Here is an 18,159-nt window from a genome sequence, read left to right as displayed (position 1 = left end):
CAGCTTTCAAACGAGACCAAGATGGCGCCGATCGGTTCGCGTCGCGCGGAGCTACGGCAGCTTGAAAATGAGGCAAATCTTCGCGTTTGGCGTTCAATTTCGGCTCACCGACGTTTCTAAATTGCCGTTTTTTTTATACTTCGAGTAGGAATTGAGCCATAATATTTTGTAGAGGCATAGTTGGGACATTAAAGACTTCAAAAACGCAATTTTTGAAAATTGCCATTTTTGACCATTTTTCGCGATTTCAAGACCCGCGTCCCCCCTTAAGGGGGGATGAGGGTCTTGAAAACTTTTTTTTTATTTCTTAACATATCTTCCTGAAAATTGGCATGCAGATATATCTTTGAATGCTGATCCCAAATATATATTCAGATTTTATATATCTCATCTATAAATGAAGATATTGCAAAATAATTCATCCCACATAGGTCTTTTCTTACGGGCCATTATGATAATTTCTTAATTAAAAAAACTAGTTTCAAAGAATAGCTGTCATTTCCAAGGGCCCACTGCACATCCTAAAGCTAAAGAAATTTTTAAAAAGTGATCATATAGGTCATGAATGAATAACAAAGTAGGAAGAAAAAAACAATGCGGGAGTAATTAGCTCACATCTGACCTAATTGCTAGTCTAATGGGTTTAATGAAAAATGGAAAGCTTTAGGATGTAGTTGAGGCTTTACTGAAAAAAATGATACCTAATTCAATAAAATCAGTTGATGCAAACATTATGAAAAGTTCTGTAAGGCAAAGGCATTTGATCGAAAAAGCAAAGCTGAGAAAATTGCATTCAAAGTTTTGCTTACTCTGCCACTTTTGTTTACCTATCACATGGAAAAATTTAATGCTTTAGCATGCAGCCCAGTCATTACTGAACACAATAACACCAAACGCAAAGAAATCTGTTCATGTAAAGATTGTGAAAACCTCTGTATTGCATTGGTACTTGACAAAAAAAAAACAAAAAAAAAGCTCAGAAAGTCGTCTTCACTTGCTGCGCCGACGTTCATTAGCTCGAACTTGCGGGAAGTCGCGGACTTCTTCGCCAATGAAGTTTTAATGTTGTCTGCGTACTTTTCACGCCCCGCGCACTCCGCGCAAAACACCGCGTCGAAGCATTGAGCACGCGAGCTCGGTTCAGCCGCGTCCGTCGGCACCGAAGCGGCGTGCGGAAACGCCGAAGTCGACGTTAGGCTTAGGTCAGCCGGCTCGGCCGCTTCCGACGACACGGAATCCGAAGCGACTTGCAGCGTTTCAAAAGTTAGCATTTTCGACGGGCTTAGTCCAGGTGCATCCACCGGCACTGCAGAGACTTGCGGTAACACCGAAGTTGACACCGATCGGGACTGTCCAGCCACGTCCACCGGCGAAGCTGTTGTTGGCGAGCTCAGTCCAGCCGCATCCACCAAGGCCACAGCAGCTTGCGGCATCACCGAAGCTGTAGTTCTTGACGATGTAGCGCTCTTATTCCATGCGCGCCTCTTTTTGCTGACTGCTTTTCGCGTGCTTGCTTTCAAGCGCGCGTCTCGCGCCATCGTGACACGCGGAACAAAGACACCAGGCACGCAAAAGCAAGAAATTCGTGGTTAAAAGAGGCGACTCAATAGCCACAATATCTACAAGGACGATAAAGAAAAAGGCAGAACGAAAAATACTAGGAAACAAAGAGGAATGCGAAAAATGACGTGCGCGCCGGCGAAAGCAGACGACGCGAAGGAGTCTAACAACGCGGCCGCGGCGCCGCGGCAGGCGAAGCATGCATCACGGCCAATCAGAGGGCTGCGCCTCGGGGAGGCGCCCGTTTCACCCAATCAGCGGTTGTCTCGCGACGATTTCGCTCTTGAGAACGGGTGCTTGGGGTGCCGATCGCTCCGCTGCACGAGGGTCTACAGCGTGCCGAGGGGCGCCAGAATGGAGAGCGGGAAACCAGCTTTCAAACGAGACCAAGATGGCGCCGATCGGTTCGCGTCGCGCGGAGCTACGGCAGCTTGCAAATGAGGCAAACCTTCGCGCTTGGCGTTCAATTTCGGCTCACCGACGTTTCTAAATTGCCGTTTTTTTATACTTCGAGTCGGAATTGAGCCATAATATTTTGTAGAGGCATAGTTGGGACGTTAAAGACTTCAAAAACGCAATTTTTGAAAATTGCCATTTTTGACCATTTTTCGCGATTTCAAGACCCGCGTCCCCCCTTAAACAGGATCGCTTCCATTTGCTGGACTATACCTGTGAACAACTTAGCCCTCAGTATCTGGAACAGGCGAAACTTACTCCTGCAATATCCCTGCATGGCGAGTCGAAGGCCGAAATTTCTCGGCTCCTCACCACGGCTCAACTGAGAAACTGTTCCTTGTACATATTTCATGTAGCTCAGTTATAGTTTAGAAGGTACAACAAATGCACTCTCCATTTGTTTGCGCTATAGTGTTTGTTGTTATCCTTAAGAGCGCTTGAACCACACTCACGATTTTGCCGTCCTGCAGCAGGTCCCAGAGCAGCGTCTTGCCCGGCTGGCACACCTGACTCGCGCTAATGGGCGACAAGAGGGGCGCCTCCCGGGACGTTGGGGTTGTCACCATGACCCTTGGCCAGGCCGCTGACCCTTCCTCCTCGCCTTCAAAGTCAGCCATGTTCTTGTCCGACTGATTGCTTGCCTCCAGAGAGTGGCAGCTGCCGCCGCCGTCAGGACTTGAGGTTTCTCTGGGTGCAAGAGTCCTGCAAGAAAGCGGGAGACACATGGCACAATTCTGGTTGCTGTGTGACATCGTATGAACAAATGCATCCAAGAAGTTTCCACCAGGTTGGTTTCATTGGGCTCCAATAGGAGCTTTCCGATGCATCGCACATTGTGTCAGATGCCACACTGCAACTGTGTCTTAAACCATCACAACTGGCGAGACTTTTCAAAACTAATTAAAGAGCACAAGTGAAAGAGGTCTGACACTAAATTTTGAAGCCAGACTTATCTAACACTTTCATATTTTTTTGCAAGCACTCATGTTCCTTCTTTCCCACTCCATTCCAATATCTCACACTTACCTTATAGTTCGTAACACAATTTTGAAAGCCACAGCGAAGTATCTCTATTAAAACATGCCTCAACACCTTGGCGATGACTCTGTCGGTGTTAAATGTCTTCCCACATTCTTGTAGAACAACAGTAGTACATTAAATAATGTCGACACAGTCGTCATCTTTGTCTTCGTCTGCATTGTGCTTTGCTGTCGTCCCGTGGTGTTGTCATCCTCTGCTTTGTTGCCTATGCAATCATCTGCATTTGCAGGCCTCGCAGCCTTGGGCCTGCTGCGTGTAACCACTGAGACACTCCCAAACACACAGCAAGGGGCTACATGCTATGTAGCAACCTGATGCACAAGGCATGTTTGAGATCGTTGGTCTGTTGTAATAAGATAAAATCACAAGCAAAGTAAAACAAATAGAACCAATAAATTGAAACCTACCGTGCAGGTAACGAAGGTCCATCCGCATTATGCCATGACTGAGACAACTCAACGGGAAGGGCAGAACCTTCTCCCCTCGAGGAATGTGGTTGACCTCCCAACCTACCAAAAAAAAAGTAGAAGCAAATGCGCTTGATTACTAGCAAGGCATTGGCTGTGCTACTGCTGGTGTGGATGCACAAGTACTGCAGAGGAAAGCACTGCTGACATATGACAAAGGACAAGTGTGGCCCGCTCAACAAGCACTCACCCAGGGGGCCTTGCCTTGCCGACCAGTGCCCGCTCCAATATCTGGGGTGGCCTCTGGGCGCCAACGGTGCATCGCTCCTCCTCACTGCTCAGTTCCTCCTCCGTCTCCTCCTCTTCCTCTTCTTCCTCCCCAGCACTCATCCCACTTTCTTCCTCGTCCTCCTGTCAATACACAAAACAGAAATGGTTACAACATTTGGGGGGGGGGGGGGGGAGGAAAAAGAAGCAATGCCACAATGCAAGCCTCTCAATCTGACTAAACCATGCTCACGCTCAAATATGACAGTGCAAGAAACCAAAGGCAACACAGAGCCCCCTGTGTAGCCTGCGATTCCTGTTTTGTGTCCTATCTTTTCCTGCAGAGTAGAAATTGAAGCCCCCTTCCTCCCCATCAGCAATTTTGGTCATGCACTGGAACATGTAAAGTGGTGTCTAAAGAGTGTTTGTCTAGGAAGGGTTTTAAAGCAAGAACTTTTCAAATTGGTTCAGAGGAGATAGGAGATATCAGATGAGACAGCAGAAATTGAAATGTTGTGTCACCGTGCTGCTAGGAGGTGTGCTCCACTACCAACAGACACATTCTCCCCCTTTGCCTTGACTAGCATCCTCAAGCAGGTCATTCCTTCCTTGCCTCCTCGCATATCAGAGCCAGAGCACAGTGTCCCATTAACATCACGAGCTTCACCTCCTCCCTTTTTCCCTTCCTTACGTATTTGCTGAGGGCGCACTTCCAGTGGCCTTTTCTGTGCTCTGCATTGGATAACTTGCCAAAGTTACGTGCCACATTCAGTGACATTGCAGGCAGTACATTTGAAATAAGAGGCGTTTTTGGATGTGACCTTGATTCTCCGGCAGGAAGCGGGGCCCCCTTGAGAAGAAGGTTGCACAGGTTTTCGTTAGAAATTGCAGCTCTTGTCACCGAGTACAGCGGCGAGATACTTTGCCGACACAATCGTCGGCATATAACTTACGGACAGGCGTACTTACGGACAATGCCTGGGCGTTTGCAATGCTCAAGCCTGGTGAGGGGCCCTTTAAAGGGAGACTACTGAGGAATGTTAGGTTACGCTGTGTTAGTAAATTAGGTTTCTGAAGTGGCAAAAGGGACAGCCTTTCCACAAGAGGCGGAATAGTAAACAAAGAAATAAAAAAGACGAAAGCAAAGGACAGCTGGTGATGCCGCCGTGACGTTCCCACACCGGCACACTGCGACGTCAAAGATTCTGACAGCATCTTCTCAAGTCTAGTTGCTTATCAGCAAAAAATGACCACACTGCGCTCTAAAGAAACCAAAGACTGAACCTACCTAAGCTTTAAAGCTTGCCCTCCGCACACGCCTTTCTGGGACAAATATGAACATTATTAATGATGATTTACCTCTATACAGAGCACACAAGCAGCAGCAAACTTGTAACAGCACCAAATTATGTTAACGAACTGCAGTGAATTCTTGAGCAATTTCGCTTTTGCCAATTTCACCTGCTTTAGGCGCTTGTCTGTGTAAACATGCATGAAGCAAGTACACCTCTAGCATTCTTTCACAATAAGATTTGCGACGAAAAGTTCTGAGACTGACGACGAAAATATTTTCCGTAACAGAATTCACTCTTCCACAAAACTTGACAAACATTCGTCAAATCGTGAAACAAGCATAAATTCGTAAACTTTACGGAACATTCAGGAAACTTGGCAGGTTTGGCTGCGACTTATCGCAATGCACAGTCACTCACGTGGGGCTCGCCAGTGGTCCAGGGCTTGAGTGCTGCCATGCCCACTACGGGTCCCTGAGGGTGGTGAGCAGGGGAGCTGCCCTGGCTATCCGAGGAGGACTCCATGGCCACCTGCATCGCCTCCGACTCGGCCATTCCGACCACCTGTGGAGAGTCCTTGCTCCCAGACACCTGCACAAAAGTCCACCTCTTGCCTAAGACTGCATCAGCTGTTTGAAAAAACTACGCCTGTCTTCACGCTTGCTCCTGAATGAATTGTATATTGGCGTAGCCAGTGGATACTATGCAACTTTGCAGGGTGTTTCAGCTCAACTTCTTCGAGAAGAGGCAGTAGAGCATTCTGAGTACAATACTCGAATCTCTGAGGTCATGACAACGGCACACTAGTGGGGGGTTCTCCATGCGGCACTTTGGGACATTGGTAGCACCGCGCACTATCTCTGAAGTTACAGCAGTGGCACTCTTGATTTTGCACAGTTCTCCGTGCGACACCGTGCGCACTACGTTATGTATGCTGTCTGGATGATTTGGACCAACGACTGCTAAGCATTGTCATCAATATTCAGATGGCTCGAGTCGGCATTAACGTGGCACAACACGCTGCTGCCGTGCAAAGTTGCAAGGAATCAGCTGTTACAGTTCATCAACACTACATGTTCTCACTGTCAGCACTTCGAAATGGCAGTCTACCTTTCGAACTTTGCAGTTTTTCGGCCGAAGTGACATCAAAACCTAACTTCGCTACTCACAGCACCCATGTGGGCGATGCTGCAGACATGACGGCAAGACCTTTGCAAACGGTCAGCATGCTGCAGTAGTGTCTGCTTACAGTCAACCAGTAAGCTTCGCTATCATATGCAGAATGCACTCGTGTTCCAGTGATAGCAAACTACATCACACACTGTCAGAGGAAAAAATGTCGGCGGATGTGCTCGTAGTTTCGATGTGGTAGGTGTTCGGAACCGACCGGGCACCGTTTTGGAGGGGCTAAGACGCTACATTTAATTCTTCAGACAACATCTTTCAGAGTCAGTCTGGAAGTCCTTGTCAATTTCCCAACCAGACAGGTAATTCTGTCGAAAAGTTTAACTTCAAGACGATATCTTTAACGGAAACTTGCAGTTAGATGCTGAAAAGTGCCGGGGAAAAAATAATGAGGGTACTGAAAATCCTATTTTCAAACAAAAGTGGTGTCATATCATAGCTGCCAGTGCCAGCTACAGTGTCATTAATTTTCTGGCTGTACTGAAGGGTGAGTTCACATATAACGAACTACTGATACAACAATCACTTCTTGCGGAACTAGCGAGTTCATTATAAACGAGTTTGACTGTAATTGCATTCAGTAATGTAGCTAACAACAAACCAAAAATAAATTAGTGTTTGCAGGCAAAATAATGGAAGTGCTTTTAATTACAGCTAGTAAATGACTTGCCGGCCACGTGCTCGAATCACGATGGTTTGTTTGCTCATCAGTTTCCCGTCGAATCGTCAGTTTCACGTCGTATTACAATCATTGCAAGCAGAGGGTGTGATCATGCAGCAGGCATGTATGTACATCTCAATCGTCAAAATTTTTCAACGTGCAGGACAGAGCAGCTCACCTGAGCTGCCTGTGAAGGGAAAGCCACTGGATTTTCGTCGTCATCTTCATCCTCTTCCTCCTCGCTAGCGTCCGTGGCCTCGTGAAAGCCCTTTTTGGACACTATCAGAGAGTCAACAAAACGAGCAGATGCATACTGAGGTGCAGAGTCCAGGAGAAAAAAATAATAATAAATGCGGTCCAGCAGACTAGAAGGACATCATCAAGAACTGCACATCGTATACTTTAGGCTGCCACATGCCTGGATTCATTTGTCTCCTGAAGATCTCCTTAGGTGTTACTCCTCTCAAGTGAAGTGTCATATATTCATGTGCATAACCTGCACCTGAATATAACCCGACATTTCCACTTACTAACTTTCAAGAAGAAAATCGGGCAACTTCATGCATTTAACTTGCCCATAACATCCCACAAAACTAAGCTCAAGTCAACATTATCAAATCGCAGGGCCTAACATCCCAAGGAAGCACACTCACTATAAGAGGCGCCTAGTGGACGGCTCCTGATTCATTTTGATCACCTGCGGCTCTTTAACGTGCAACTTTAAGTACACAAGCGTTCTTGTATGCTCGCCCGCTCCCGACCCCCTGGTATGCTGCTGCAGTGGGCGGGAATCGAACCCACAACCTCATGCTAGCAGCTGAATGCTACAGCCACTAGGTGACCGCAGCCGGCGCGGCAGATCACACAAAGCAGTATTCTTTTAACCGTGGCTCATCTAGGCATCACATGCATACACATTGCTGCGCACAAGTTACCTTTGACTGGCAACCTCCCGGCATGTGACCTGGAGCTCGTCAGCTGGTCAAAGGGGGACACACGGCCCCGCGCTGCCTTGCCACTGCTGGCCCACATGTGCTTGGTCAGCGCCGAGGCCAGCAGTAGAGTCTGCGGAGAAACACTGCACTGTGACTACTGCAAGCGGTGGACGTAATTCGATGAACACAGCACACTGTTTAATATGTTAATCCAAAGCTAGTGCGTACCTTCTGTTAAAAAAAAGTGGGCCTGAAGACCACCTGCATGCATACCTGCCAACGTGTAAACCGTTAAAAATTTGTAAAAATTTTGCACACTCGCTGTTGTCGATCGCTGTTTTTCATGTTCATGCCATTTCAAGCCTATGCAATTGGGTTGTATTGTTCCTGCGCTTTGTTACAAAACTTTTTCGTTGCTCGATGTTATGTAATATTCGTTGATTTATTTGAATTCTTTGTGCATGACTGACCGTCATCCTGCTGTTTTGCCAACTGGAAAGGGGTTGGGACCTCGTCAAGCTGCTCAAGCTTTTAGTCCCGTACTATTCCAAGGAAATAAAGCTGATTGATTGATTGATTGATAAAAAAAATACGCTGGGAATGAGGGGGAGGGGGGGTGGAGACAGCACACATATTTCTTTTTTTAAAGCTTGCTTTGAGAACGTGTCTTTTCATGGATACACACGCCTTTTATTAGAAAGCAATTTACCTATAAACATAGAACAGAAGCAGCAACAAACTTGGCACAGCAATACATTTCACCTGATTCGGGAACAGGTATGAATTAACTTGCTCGATGCAAGTACCCCTCTCGCACCCCCTCAGCATCAGAAGACTTCCAAGGAAAAGTATGTGGACAAACGAGCAAAACTTTCTTTCAAACACAACTTAATTTATTTAAAGCTTGACATGACATTCATGAAATTGTAAAACGAGCCCAAATTTGTAAACTTCATTAAGAGCTGGCAGGTATGCCTGCATATTAATGACGTGAAGCCCTAACCGTGTTCATAGGGTGGGCAACAGCATCACTGTCATCACCACTGTCATCATAACATGGCAACAGAACCAAGATGCCATGGCAGATGTAAGTGAGTTAGGGGAAGTGCCAGACTACTGCATGACATCAGCATGGAGAAGATGGAGTCAGTCAGGGAGAGGCACGGGAGTAAAATGACAGCAGCCAATGAGGAACAATGGATTTGACACGAAACTGCCAACGACCAATAGCATCACTTGAGCATACGTTTTGCTTTTCATGTACAGTAAAACCTCGTTAAACCGTACCCGCTTAAACAGTAGTTTCGGTTTAAAAGTAGTAAAGTCAATTCCCCGACTCAGCGGCCATTGAACATAATGTATTTTGTATCCGCATAAACCGTACCAGCTTATTGCTTACGCATCGGTTAAAACGTAGCATTTCCACTTTTCGTCGCGCAAACACGGCGGTGCGTCGTCTCCATCGAGCGGCCCGGCAGAACAACAAGCCTCGGAGATCGGTACAACGGCCTCCAAGCGCCCTGTGCGTTTGCACGTGAAGCCGCATCAACATCAACATCATTCCGACGCCGCATGGACGCCGTGCCAGAGAGCGTTGCGGCGTCGTGCAAGCGAGGACTCGCGTCATGCCGAAGCTAGGATAAAAAAGACGCCGGGTGCTCAGCATAGAAGAAAAATTAGACATCGTCCGTGCTACCGAACGTGACACGAAGAAGTCGGCGCTGGCCCGCGACATGGATCTGCTGTTGACTACAGTGTGTGGCATTTGGAATGCGAAGTTGCTCGGCAGCGCTGCTGCGACCGCGAAGAGATGTCGGCTACGAGGTTCGACTTTTCGCCATCGTTGCCGCTGTTGTTGCCGAAGTGTCAACTAGCGACAGTGATGAGGACGACGCGGAAAGCGACAGCACGGGCGATTCAGGCCCGACAGTGGCAGAAGCTGCGCGTTACGTCAGCCTCATGAATGCGATCGTCGCAAGGAGAACAGGGGCGCGATAACGTAACTATTCCAAACGAAAAGTTTTCCGAACTCCGGCACCCGGCAATGAAAAAGGCGCCCCGGGACTTATGCAGCACTACTGCGCGCGTGCACGGAGAATACGTAACGCCAACGAGGAATCTGCCGTGCGAGTGTTTGCCGAGAGGAGGGGGGCTGGCTGAGAAGCTGGCACGCAGCTTCAGCAAGTTTGAGGCCGCTGTCGTCGTGCTAGGCCGCCGCGACATCAAACGAAAATAACACTTACGTCCCGCGAAGTGAATAAATACTGCATGTTTTTTCCCCCTTTCATCGTAGTCTCTCTGAGTTCCGTTTTCGACAGGTAAGTGGGCGATCTCATGCTATTTCGCTTAAACAGTACTACCGTTTAGTACGTACTTTTTCCGAGCTCCGGCTGACTACGGTTTAACGAGGTTTCACTGTATTTCTTGTTAATGAATCAGCCGCGAGTGTTTGTTTTGGCAGGGAAAGAGGCTGATAGTGTTGCTCTTTCAAACAGTACTAAAATGGCAGCTCTACAGAGAACTGTACTTTTGATAAGACAAGCAATGGAAAATAGAAATTTTTTCATTATTTCCCATGAAAAATCATGTCGATACTTGTACTACTTTCCCAACGATTCTTCAAAAACCACACATTATTGCACTGCCAAACTTTACACAAAGATGAAAGACAACATGATAAGTGTGGATATGGGAAAATTGAAAAAAAGATGTTTGATCTATTTTTCTATTAGTCAGAACCCCCCGCTTCCACCCACGCGAACAAGAAGTGCAGCGTGTTCAAAGGTCGCTCACCTGCTCACTGTGCTCCCGAGGGGGCAAGGAACACAGGCGTGCGTACAGGTGAAGCGCGGGCCCGTCCCGCAGGCTGCGCATCAGGGGCGGCAAAAGCTCCAAGACCTGCCGGCCGCAGTGCTTCAGCTGCCCCGCAGCCCACACAGCGTCCAGGTGCGCGGTGGTCAGCTGGCCCTCGGACGCCAACAGGCCAAGCACCAGATGGCTCTGCTTGATCACCTGCAAGTTCAAGTTTAAGTTAAACCCTGGGGGGGAGTCAGACGCCAAAACCACAACCTCATTATGAGGCACGCTGTATTGGGAGGGGAGGGGGACGACTCTGGACTAATTTTGATCACCTGCAGTACTTTGACATGTACCCAATGGACAGTACATGAGCATATCTGCGTTCCACCCCAGTCAAAGCGTGGCCGAGATCAAATCTGCAACCTGGAGCTCAGCAGCCCACCATCATAGCCACAGCCACTGAGCGACCGCAGCAGGCTTACCTGCAAGTTGACGGATGATGTAACGCTGGTTGGGATGTAAATTTTTCCCAGGCCCAGCACCTTTCCATCTTTGAGTTGTCACTGGTGCCCGTTTCAGCATGGCCTCACAACTACACCAACTCACCTGCCACAGCAGCTACACGGTCGGACCATGTCAAAGCACGAAGTTTACTCCTAACAACATTCTGCAGCTGCTCTTTGTTGGCATTCCAAACTTGACAGAAGGATGGGCTGGTATTATGCGAGAATCCCTTCTTGCTCAATTTTACTCCTTTCCCATCATCACACCTCACAGCCAGCCAATTCCGGTGATGATCACCATAATGGCATGAGGATCGACTTTGAAATGGGGCAGCAGCAATGTGTTACAACGGTCGTTCATCAAAACGTTGGCACATTTAGATGTCTAAATATGTTTATACACTAAGCTACATTATTCACCGTAGAAAGCTTGCTTCATTGTGCATTATACCTTCCTCAGAGCCCCCAGTAATGCAACCGTTTTTACCAGTTCCCATTTCATTTATGTTTCCCCTACTGTCCATAATATCTAACATCTTGGTCAAGCCTAATGCTCCTACATTTATTGCTGCATGGATACTCTGACATTCTAACAGAATTTGCTCAATCGTTTGTGCAGCGTTTCCACACGCTATGTGTGTGGAAATGGTTGGTGATAACATTCGTGGTGCACCGCTCAGACCTCTGATGATATGCAGAAACCAACAGCACTGGAACACTATCACTTCATCATCTCAATCTTCTATTACACAACGGCACAAATGCAATTACCACCCAAGGCGGCTTTGTGCAAAAGTGCACTTTCAGCATCCGCATGGGCCAAGTTATGTGACAGGCGCATCACAAGTTATGTGCAGAAAACGTTGTACGCAATGCAGCCTTTACGTGGGCAATGGGTAGCTTGCTCTTCTTTTTTTTACATACTGGTTGTAACAGTTTTTTTGTTTTTTTTGGCTGTACAATATGTTACACAGCAGTCGCTCGAGAATCTATGGATTACTGCTGCTGTCACGACCCAATTCTCCACGGGTCACTAACCGGGAACCAAACACCAAACTGCAGGCCTGTACATACCTCCACATGAAGGTTGGGTCCAAAGATGTGCTCGACGACTCGATACTCGACCAGCCACGCGGCCAGGGCTTTCGCCATGGCCTGGGCTCCCACCACCGTCTCGCTGTGACATAGCTCGTTCAGCATGCTGATGTGGCTCTGCGTGACAAAAAAACAACAGAAAATCAAGCAACCACGCTTAAATGCACCATCTGAAACATCACGCAGCCATGGCTAACTGCAAAACTGAAGAAATGCAGTTTATTTCCTTTCTCTTATTCGTAAACAACCCACAGAGAAGACCAGTTAAAGACTTCGGCCATAATTATACCAATGCCACACAGGGCAATTTGGATAGCGTTTGAGCCCAATCGAGATCAATCATGATCAAAGGTGCCCATATGACCGGGGTATAATCCTTACTTCTGACTTAATTGCTTCTTTATTCAGATGAGCACATCATCTTTAGCTATACAAGTTAGGCAAACCAGCCTAGGACACACAGAGAGAGTTCTAGTACAGTATGGTAAACATTTAAATGTAACACCCAGTTTAAGTACAGTGGGATGTCATGGTAACGAAGTCTCATCCGGAACAAAAATAGCTTTGTTATATCTGTTACTCACTGATATCACACTGATATCAGCGAGAAACATCTTTTTATTTACATCATTATACCTGATAAATTGTTATATACATGTTTGCTATACCAATGCTGGACTTCATAATGGCTACTGATTCACTTTGCATCACGGCATGCAGACATCCAGACTAGTTTAAATGCATTGATTTCAGCCTAATGGATGCTACGACTCAATTTTTTTCTCACGATAAACGAGAAGTGGTGCATCAGCTACACTAGCATTGTTAACAGCTGGTTCCCCCTTTAATAGTGAACCGTACTGTGCTGTACATATCTTGACTAGGGGTAAGTGAATATTCGAGAAACAAATTAATAATATTGTTCTATTCGATTCAGCCTTAGAATCAAATAGTCACTATTTGTAAATGCAAATATACTTCAAATAGTTTTGGAATATTTCGAGTCATCAACTAAGTGCAATGAAACATAATATTGGAGCAAAAGTGCTATAATTTTCATATTAATGGCCACAGTAGGCAACAAACATGAGAAGTTAGGCAGAGGAGCAGGCTGCATAGCACACAGAGCTAGACTAAACCCCGGAACTAGACTTTACCAGCTAAACCCCTATCTTTCACACTCCCTAGGAAGCCCTGTGTATGCAAACAAACTGCTGATTTGTTACTAACCATCAATTTGAGGTTTTCATACAAAACGCTTTATAGTGTACAATGCAATGACAGATATTTGCTAATGTTATTAATACTATGACGTGAACACTGTTTTACGGATGTAGGTGAAAACAGTTGTTCATAATTTCTTAAACTATTCAAAAAAAGTATTTGACATTCGATTTGCTTCTGGCCCTATTCAATTGAGATATTGATTCGGTCTCAAAAATTACTACTCCCACACCCCTGGTAGAAACGTGCACAAGAGCCCGCTCACATTGATCTGGGCGATGCCGGAGAGACGCATGGTGAGTGTCGGTGAGACGAAGCACCGGAAGGCCAGCTCCAGGCCTTCCCGGTCCAGAGCCAGGTGCACGTCCAGTGGATCCTTGACCGCCCCGAGCATCAGCTCAAACAGGCTCCGGCTAGTGGCGCCGCGAAGCTCCCCTTCGCATCGGCTGCACAGGTACCTGCATGCAGGAGTGACGTTGACAGAGCTCGTTAATCGTGGGGCGTTACAGTTCTTAGTCTTAACAGAACACAGACTGAGAATGTTTGCGAAAAGTGTGAGATGCGGACACTTGGTACAAGATTCATATTGCCATTTGTTTATGAGATTGTAAGACTGTTTGTACCAACTTTCGCTGGCTGAAGTGCTTGCTGTCATATAGTTTACCATTACGATTAGTCAGGGCCACCCTCTAGCAAATTGTTCTTGAGTGCATATGAATGTTTTTGCGCCTTAATATGCAAGCTACACACAGCTCAGGTAGCAGACAGAGCTCAGGTAGCAGATAGTGCAGAGATTACATGCTATACTTATTACCACTAGTTGGACCTATTTTAAATGAGCTAGTTAAAGCCCAGAATGAAAGCATAATGTGTTGAAAGCATACGCAAAGGTGGTGGGAAAACCTGACACAAGACGCGAACCACAGAAAGATGACAGGACCCCTGCGATGTCACACGCCACTTTCTGCATGAACATTACAAATATGCACAATGCCGATCTATGCATTTTGTGCACCTAATAACACTTCCGCACTGCACTAATTTAGTTAGTTTAGGTTTATTCAAAGCAACCATTTGCATTAGATACCGTATTTACTCGCATATAACCCGCACCAAAAAATTGAAAAAATGTGTTTAAAAAGTGGGGGTGCGGGTAATACGCGAATATTCCGGAGAAGGGGGGCTCGGCGGGTCGGCTTCACGGCAACGCGCGGCCTGCCGTGCAGAGTCCGCATCCCCATCGACATCAACGTGTGTTGCAGTGCATATTAATATTGCACCAACCTTTTGACCACCGAAGGCCAGTATGGACTGAAAGAAGACCACGTGGAAGCGGAGACCATGGAGCATATCGTTTTGCGGTGCAGAACACTTCGTCCGGACATTGCCGAAGACGCGGCGATAGATATAGAGGGTGCCCTGGGATTTGCAGGGGAGGACGGACGTGTGGATGAGAGAAGGGTAGTGGTGACAAAGAGTAGGTTGGAAGATTGGTGCAAAAGGGGCTAGGGACGAGTGAGTCTATAAAAGAGGGACAAATTACAGTTCACAATACGAACAAAATTACGGGGGAAAAAAAGGGGGGAATCCTAGGCTAGGGGGCGCAAGCCACCACCGTTACAAAGGGCTAAGCCACTATGATCCATCCATCCAGCCAACAAGAGGCCAACGCAGGTCACAGCCAGATCCACATCCATAGTCTGTTTAGTCCCACGCCAGCCACGCGTTTCGCATGCTTTGCATACGCTTTGTTCAGACGTTGATGGGCCTTGAGTAAGGTGCCGTTTCTTGTATGCCCAGTTTGCACAGTTCGCCAGCCTTGTCTAGGCATCATGAGTGTGTCTCGGCGGCAATCATTCACGGCGAAGGAGAAACTCAGGATCGTCGCCGCTGCTGAACAAATCGGCAACAGAGCTGCTGCGAGAAAGAACGATGTCGACGAATCTTGCATTCGCGACTGGCGGAAGAAAAAAGACTCTCTCGAAGCTGCGAACAAGGACAGGCGAGCGTTTCGCGGCCCGAAGACTGGCGCGTACCCTCACCTCGAGACGCAGCTTGCAAAATTCATCGAGGAGCAGAGGAGTCGTGGCCACGCTGTGTCTACAGAGATGGCGCAGATGCAAGCCCTGAAGCTGGCCCGGGAAATGCACATTCCACCCGAGTTTCATGCGAGCCGCGGATGGCTGCAGCGCTTTATGGCCAGGCATGGATTTTCGATGCGGCGGCGAACTACCATGTGCCAGCGGCTTCCCGACGCTTACGAGGAGAAGCTGCTCAACTTTCAACGTTACGTCATCGGACTGAGGAAAGAGCGCAACTACTTGCTATCTCAGCTGGGAAATGCTGACCAAACGCCAGTATATTTCGAGATGCCTATGGACACGACCCTGGAAAAAAAGGGCGCAAAATCTGTTAGTGTGCTGACTGGCGGCAACACCAAGCTGCGCTGCACAGTGATGTTGTGTGCTTTGGCCGACGGCACCAAACTGCGCCCGTATGTAATATTCAAGCGCAAGACTCTACCGAGTACACCACTTCCCCCAGGAATTGTTGTGCGAGTGGAAGATAACTCGTGGATGAACAGTGACCTCGTCATTGACTGGATTTAAGCAATCTGGGAAAAAAGACCAGGTGCCTTGTTGGCACGCCGTTCGATGCTGGTGCTGGATTCGTTCCGAGGCCACTGCACTGACGCGGTGAAAGCTCGCCTCGCTGACAACGGCACAGACCTTGTCGTAATACCTGGCGGCATGACTTCCATGCTCCAACCACTCGACGTGTGCATCAATAAGCCTTTCAAGGCTCACGTGAAGCGGCTATATGCCCAGTGGATGGCCGATGGCCTTTACGCCCTTACGCCAACGGGACGCGTGCGAAGGCCAGATATTGCACTGCTGTGCCAGTGGATCGTAGATGCATGGGGGATGATCCCGGCCGACATGGTACGCAAGAGTTTCAAGAAGTGTGCCATAAGCAACAGCCTAGATGGTACCGAAGATGATTACGTCTTTGAGAGCGGCGATGAAGCCTCAGACGGCAGCAGTGAGAGTGGCGACGATTGACAATTGAACGACAGCACTGACAACGTTGCGGCAGTCGTTTTCAAATATATTTGTTTTGAAAACTAAAATGGTGACTGTTTGCTCAGTTGTAACTTCCTAGTCCTCATTTTTTCAGGTAAGTGTGCGGGTTATACGCGAGGATATTTTTTTTTATTTCATGGGGTTCAAAGTTAGGGGTGCGGGTTATATGCAAGGGCGGGTTATACACGAGTAAATACGGTAATTCTATGTTTTGTAGAACAGGGATATAGTAACACTGTTGCATAAGCAATCAGAAGAAGCAAAGAGCAAACAGCCGTAGCTCATGGCGACAACAACCTGAGCTTGCGTCTCAAATGCCCAAACCCGCTGTTCGAGTCTCCTTCAGTGGTGTTTGTTTAAAACTGCCAGAAAATTCTGTAAATGGGCCAAGCCATTTCTAAGCTCATTGGGTTCATTAGTTACGTTCACGCCAGAAACGCACCACCGTTTGCCCACAAACGTTACAGCAGGCCCAACTCCGAGAAGACGTAACAGTGTCAGGCAACCCACCGAATGACTGAAGACCGCAGGGGAACTAAGTGCTGTACGATGCATGGCAGGTTCATCCACAGCTTCAACTGTCCGGGAGGAGGATACAGAAAAGGCAAAGAGAACACCGTGAGCACCACTAAGGCTAACACCTAACAGCACATTAGAACGAGATTAGGAGGATGCATCGCAGAAAACGACAAATTTTTCCGCTTGTTAGGGGATACCCAGAGGATCACACTTGTTACAGCCATTGTTAAGCACACCGTGAATGCGTGCACCCTCTCCCGTACTTTTCTCTGCAGCACGTCCACTTTGGAAACACCGTGACGTGTCTTTAGATATCATTATCAGCTAAAACAGCTGCCTTATTGTTTTCAAAGGAACGCCAGTAAGGAAACAAGGTGATGTGTGAAGTCCTCTATCTATTTTGAATATCAAAGGTGGTAAGCCGCACAACATTCAAGTTATGAACCTGCCAATGGATTGCACTAAACTCTTTACAATGGTCTGCCTAAATAAAGTCATGCACTGGTTCAATAAACCATTCTTTGATCATCGATCTTGATACCATAAACAGCCTATTTTAAAGTCTACTGAGGAGGGTCTTTAATAGCAACCTCCAATTACAAACCCTGTTTTGCATGCCTTGCATGTGTTGTATCCACCTTACCCTTGCAAATTCCCCAATCTCATGTTATTTTGTTTGGCTAGATTAAACATCAACAGGTTCACCAAGCATAACTTTACACAGGGACAAAAGAAAGAAAGGCATTATTTATTTTTTGTCATGCCTGTGTAATGCTATGGTGCCCAAACCTGCCGGTTTCCCAATCTTATCACATTACCTAATTATCTGGCATTGTCAACAGCATTCCCCCTTCCTTTGGCATCCAATACATTACTCCAATAAACCACTGGTCTACCTGCATTACACGACCTGCCAAACTGCTGTTATTTCTCTCAATTTCAACCAGGAGGTCAGCCTCGGAACATTCGTTGCTTCAAAACACTTCAAATCGAAACCCTTGATTTCATCAATGAAGTCATTTCTTGCTCAGTATGCTTTCATCTGTCGAGACGGAATTTCATCACACTCTCCCTGCTACTATACTTAAAGATGACTTGGTGAAGCTACTGCCTTTGAATGCACGCTAAATGC

The 18,159-nt window shown here is 47.1% G+C and overlaps 1 protein-coding gene across 5 annotated transcripts in view; it reads right to left on the bottom strand.

Annotated features, from left to right (window-relative positions):
• The window catches only part of puf (ubiquitinyl hydrolase 1 puf), a 115,543-nt gene that overhangs the window by 85,638 nt on the left and 11,746 nt on the right, over positions 1-18,159 (bottom strand). For all 5 annotated transcript variants that reach the window (XM_070521856.1, XM_070521857.1, XM_070521858.1 and 2 more), the window contains 10 exons: positions 17,019-17,086; positions 13,691-13,883; positions 12,181-12,318; positions 10,598-10,816; positions 7,805-7,934; positions 7,048-7,148; positions 5,444-5,614; positions 3,715-3,875; positions 3,465-3,566; positions 2,469-2,718 (listed from right to left, as the gene is read on the bottom strand). In XM_070521856.1, the coding sequence (XP_070377957.1) occupies positions 2,469-2,718; positions 3,465-3,566; positions 3,715-3,875; positions 5,444-5,614; positions 7,048-7,148; positions 7,805-7,934; positions 10,598-10,816; positions 12,181-12,318; positions 13,691-13,883; positions 17,019-17,086 (1,533 nt within the window). The remainder of the gene's footprint in view (positions 1-2,468; positions 2,719-3,464; positions 3,567-3,714; positions 3,876-5,443; positions 5,615-7,047; positions 7,149-7,804; positions 7,935-10,597; positions 10,817-12,180; positions 12,319-13,690; positions 13,884-17,018; positions 17,087-18,159) is intronic.

The sequence above is a fragment of the Dermacentor albipictus genome, chromosome 7 (genome assembly GCF_038994185.2).
Source record: "Dermacentor albipictus isolate Rhodes 1998 colony chromosome 7, USDA_Dalb.pri_finalv2, whole genome shotgun sequence".
NCBI classification, from domain to species: Eukaryota; Metazoa; Arthropoda; class Arachnida; order Ixodida; family Ixodidae; genus Dermacentor; species Dermacentor albipictus.
This window is presented reverse-complemented; position numbering and strand designations above follow the sequence as displayed.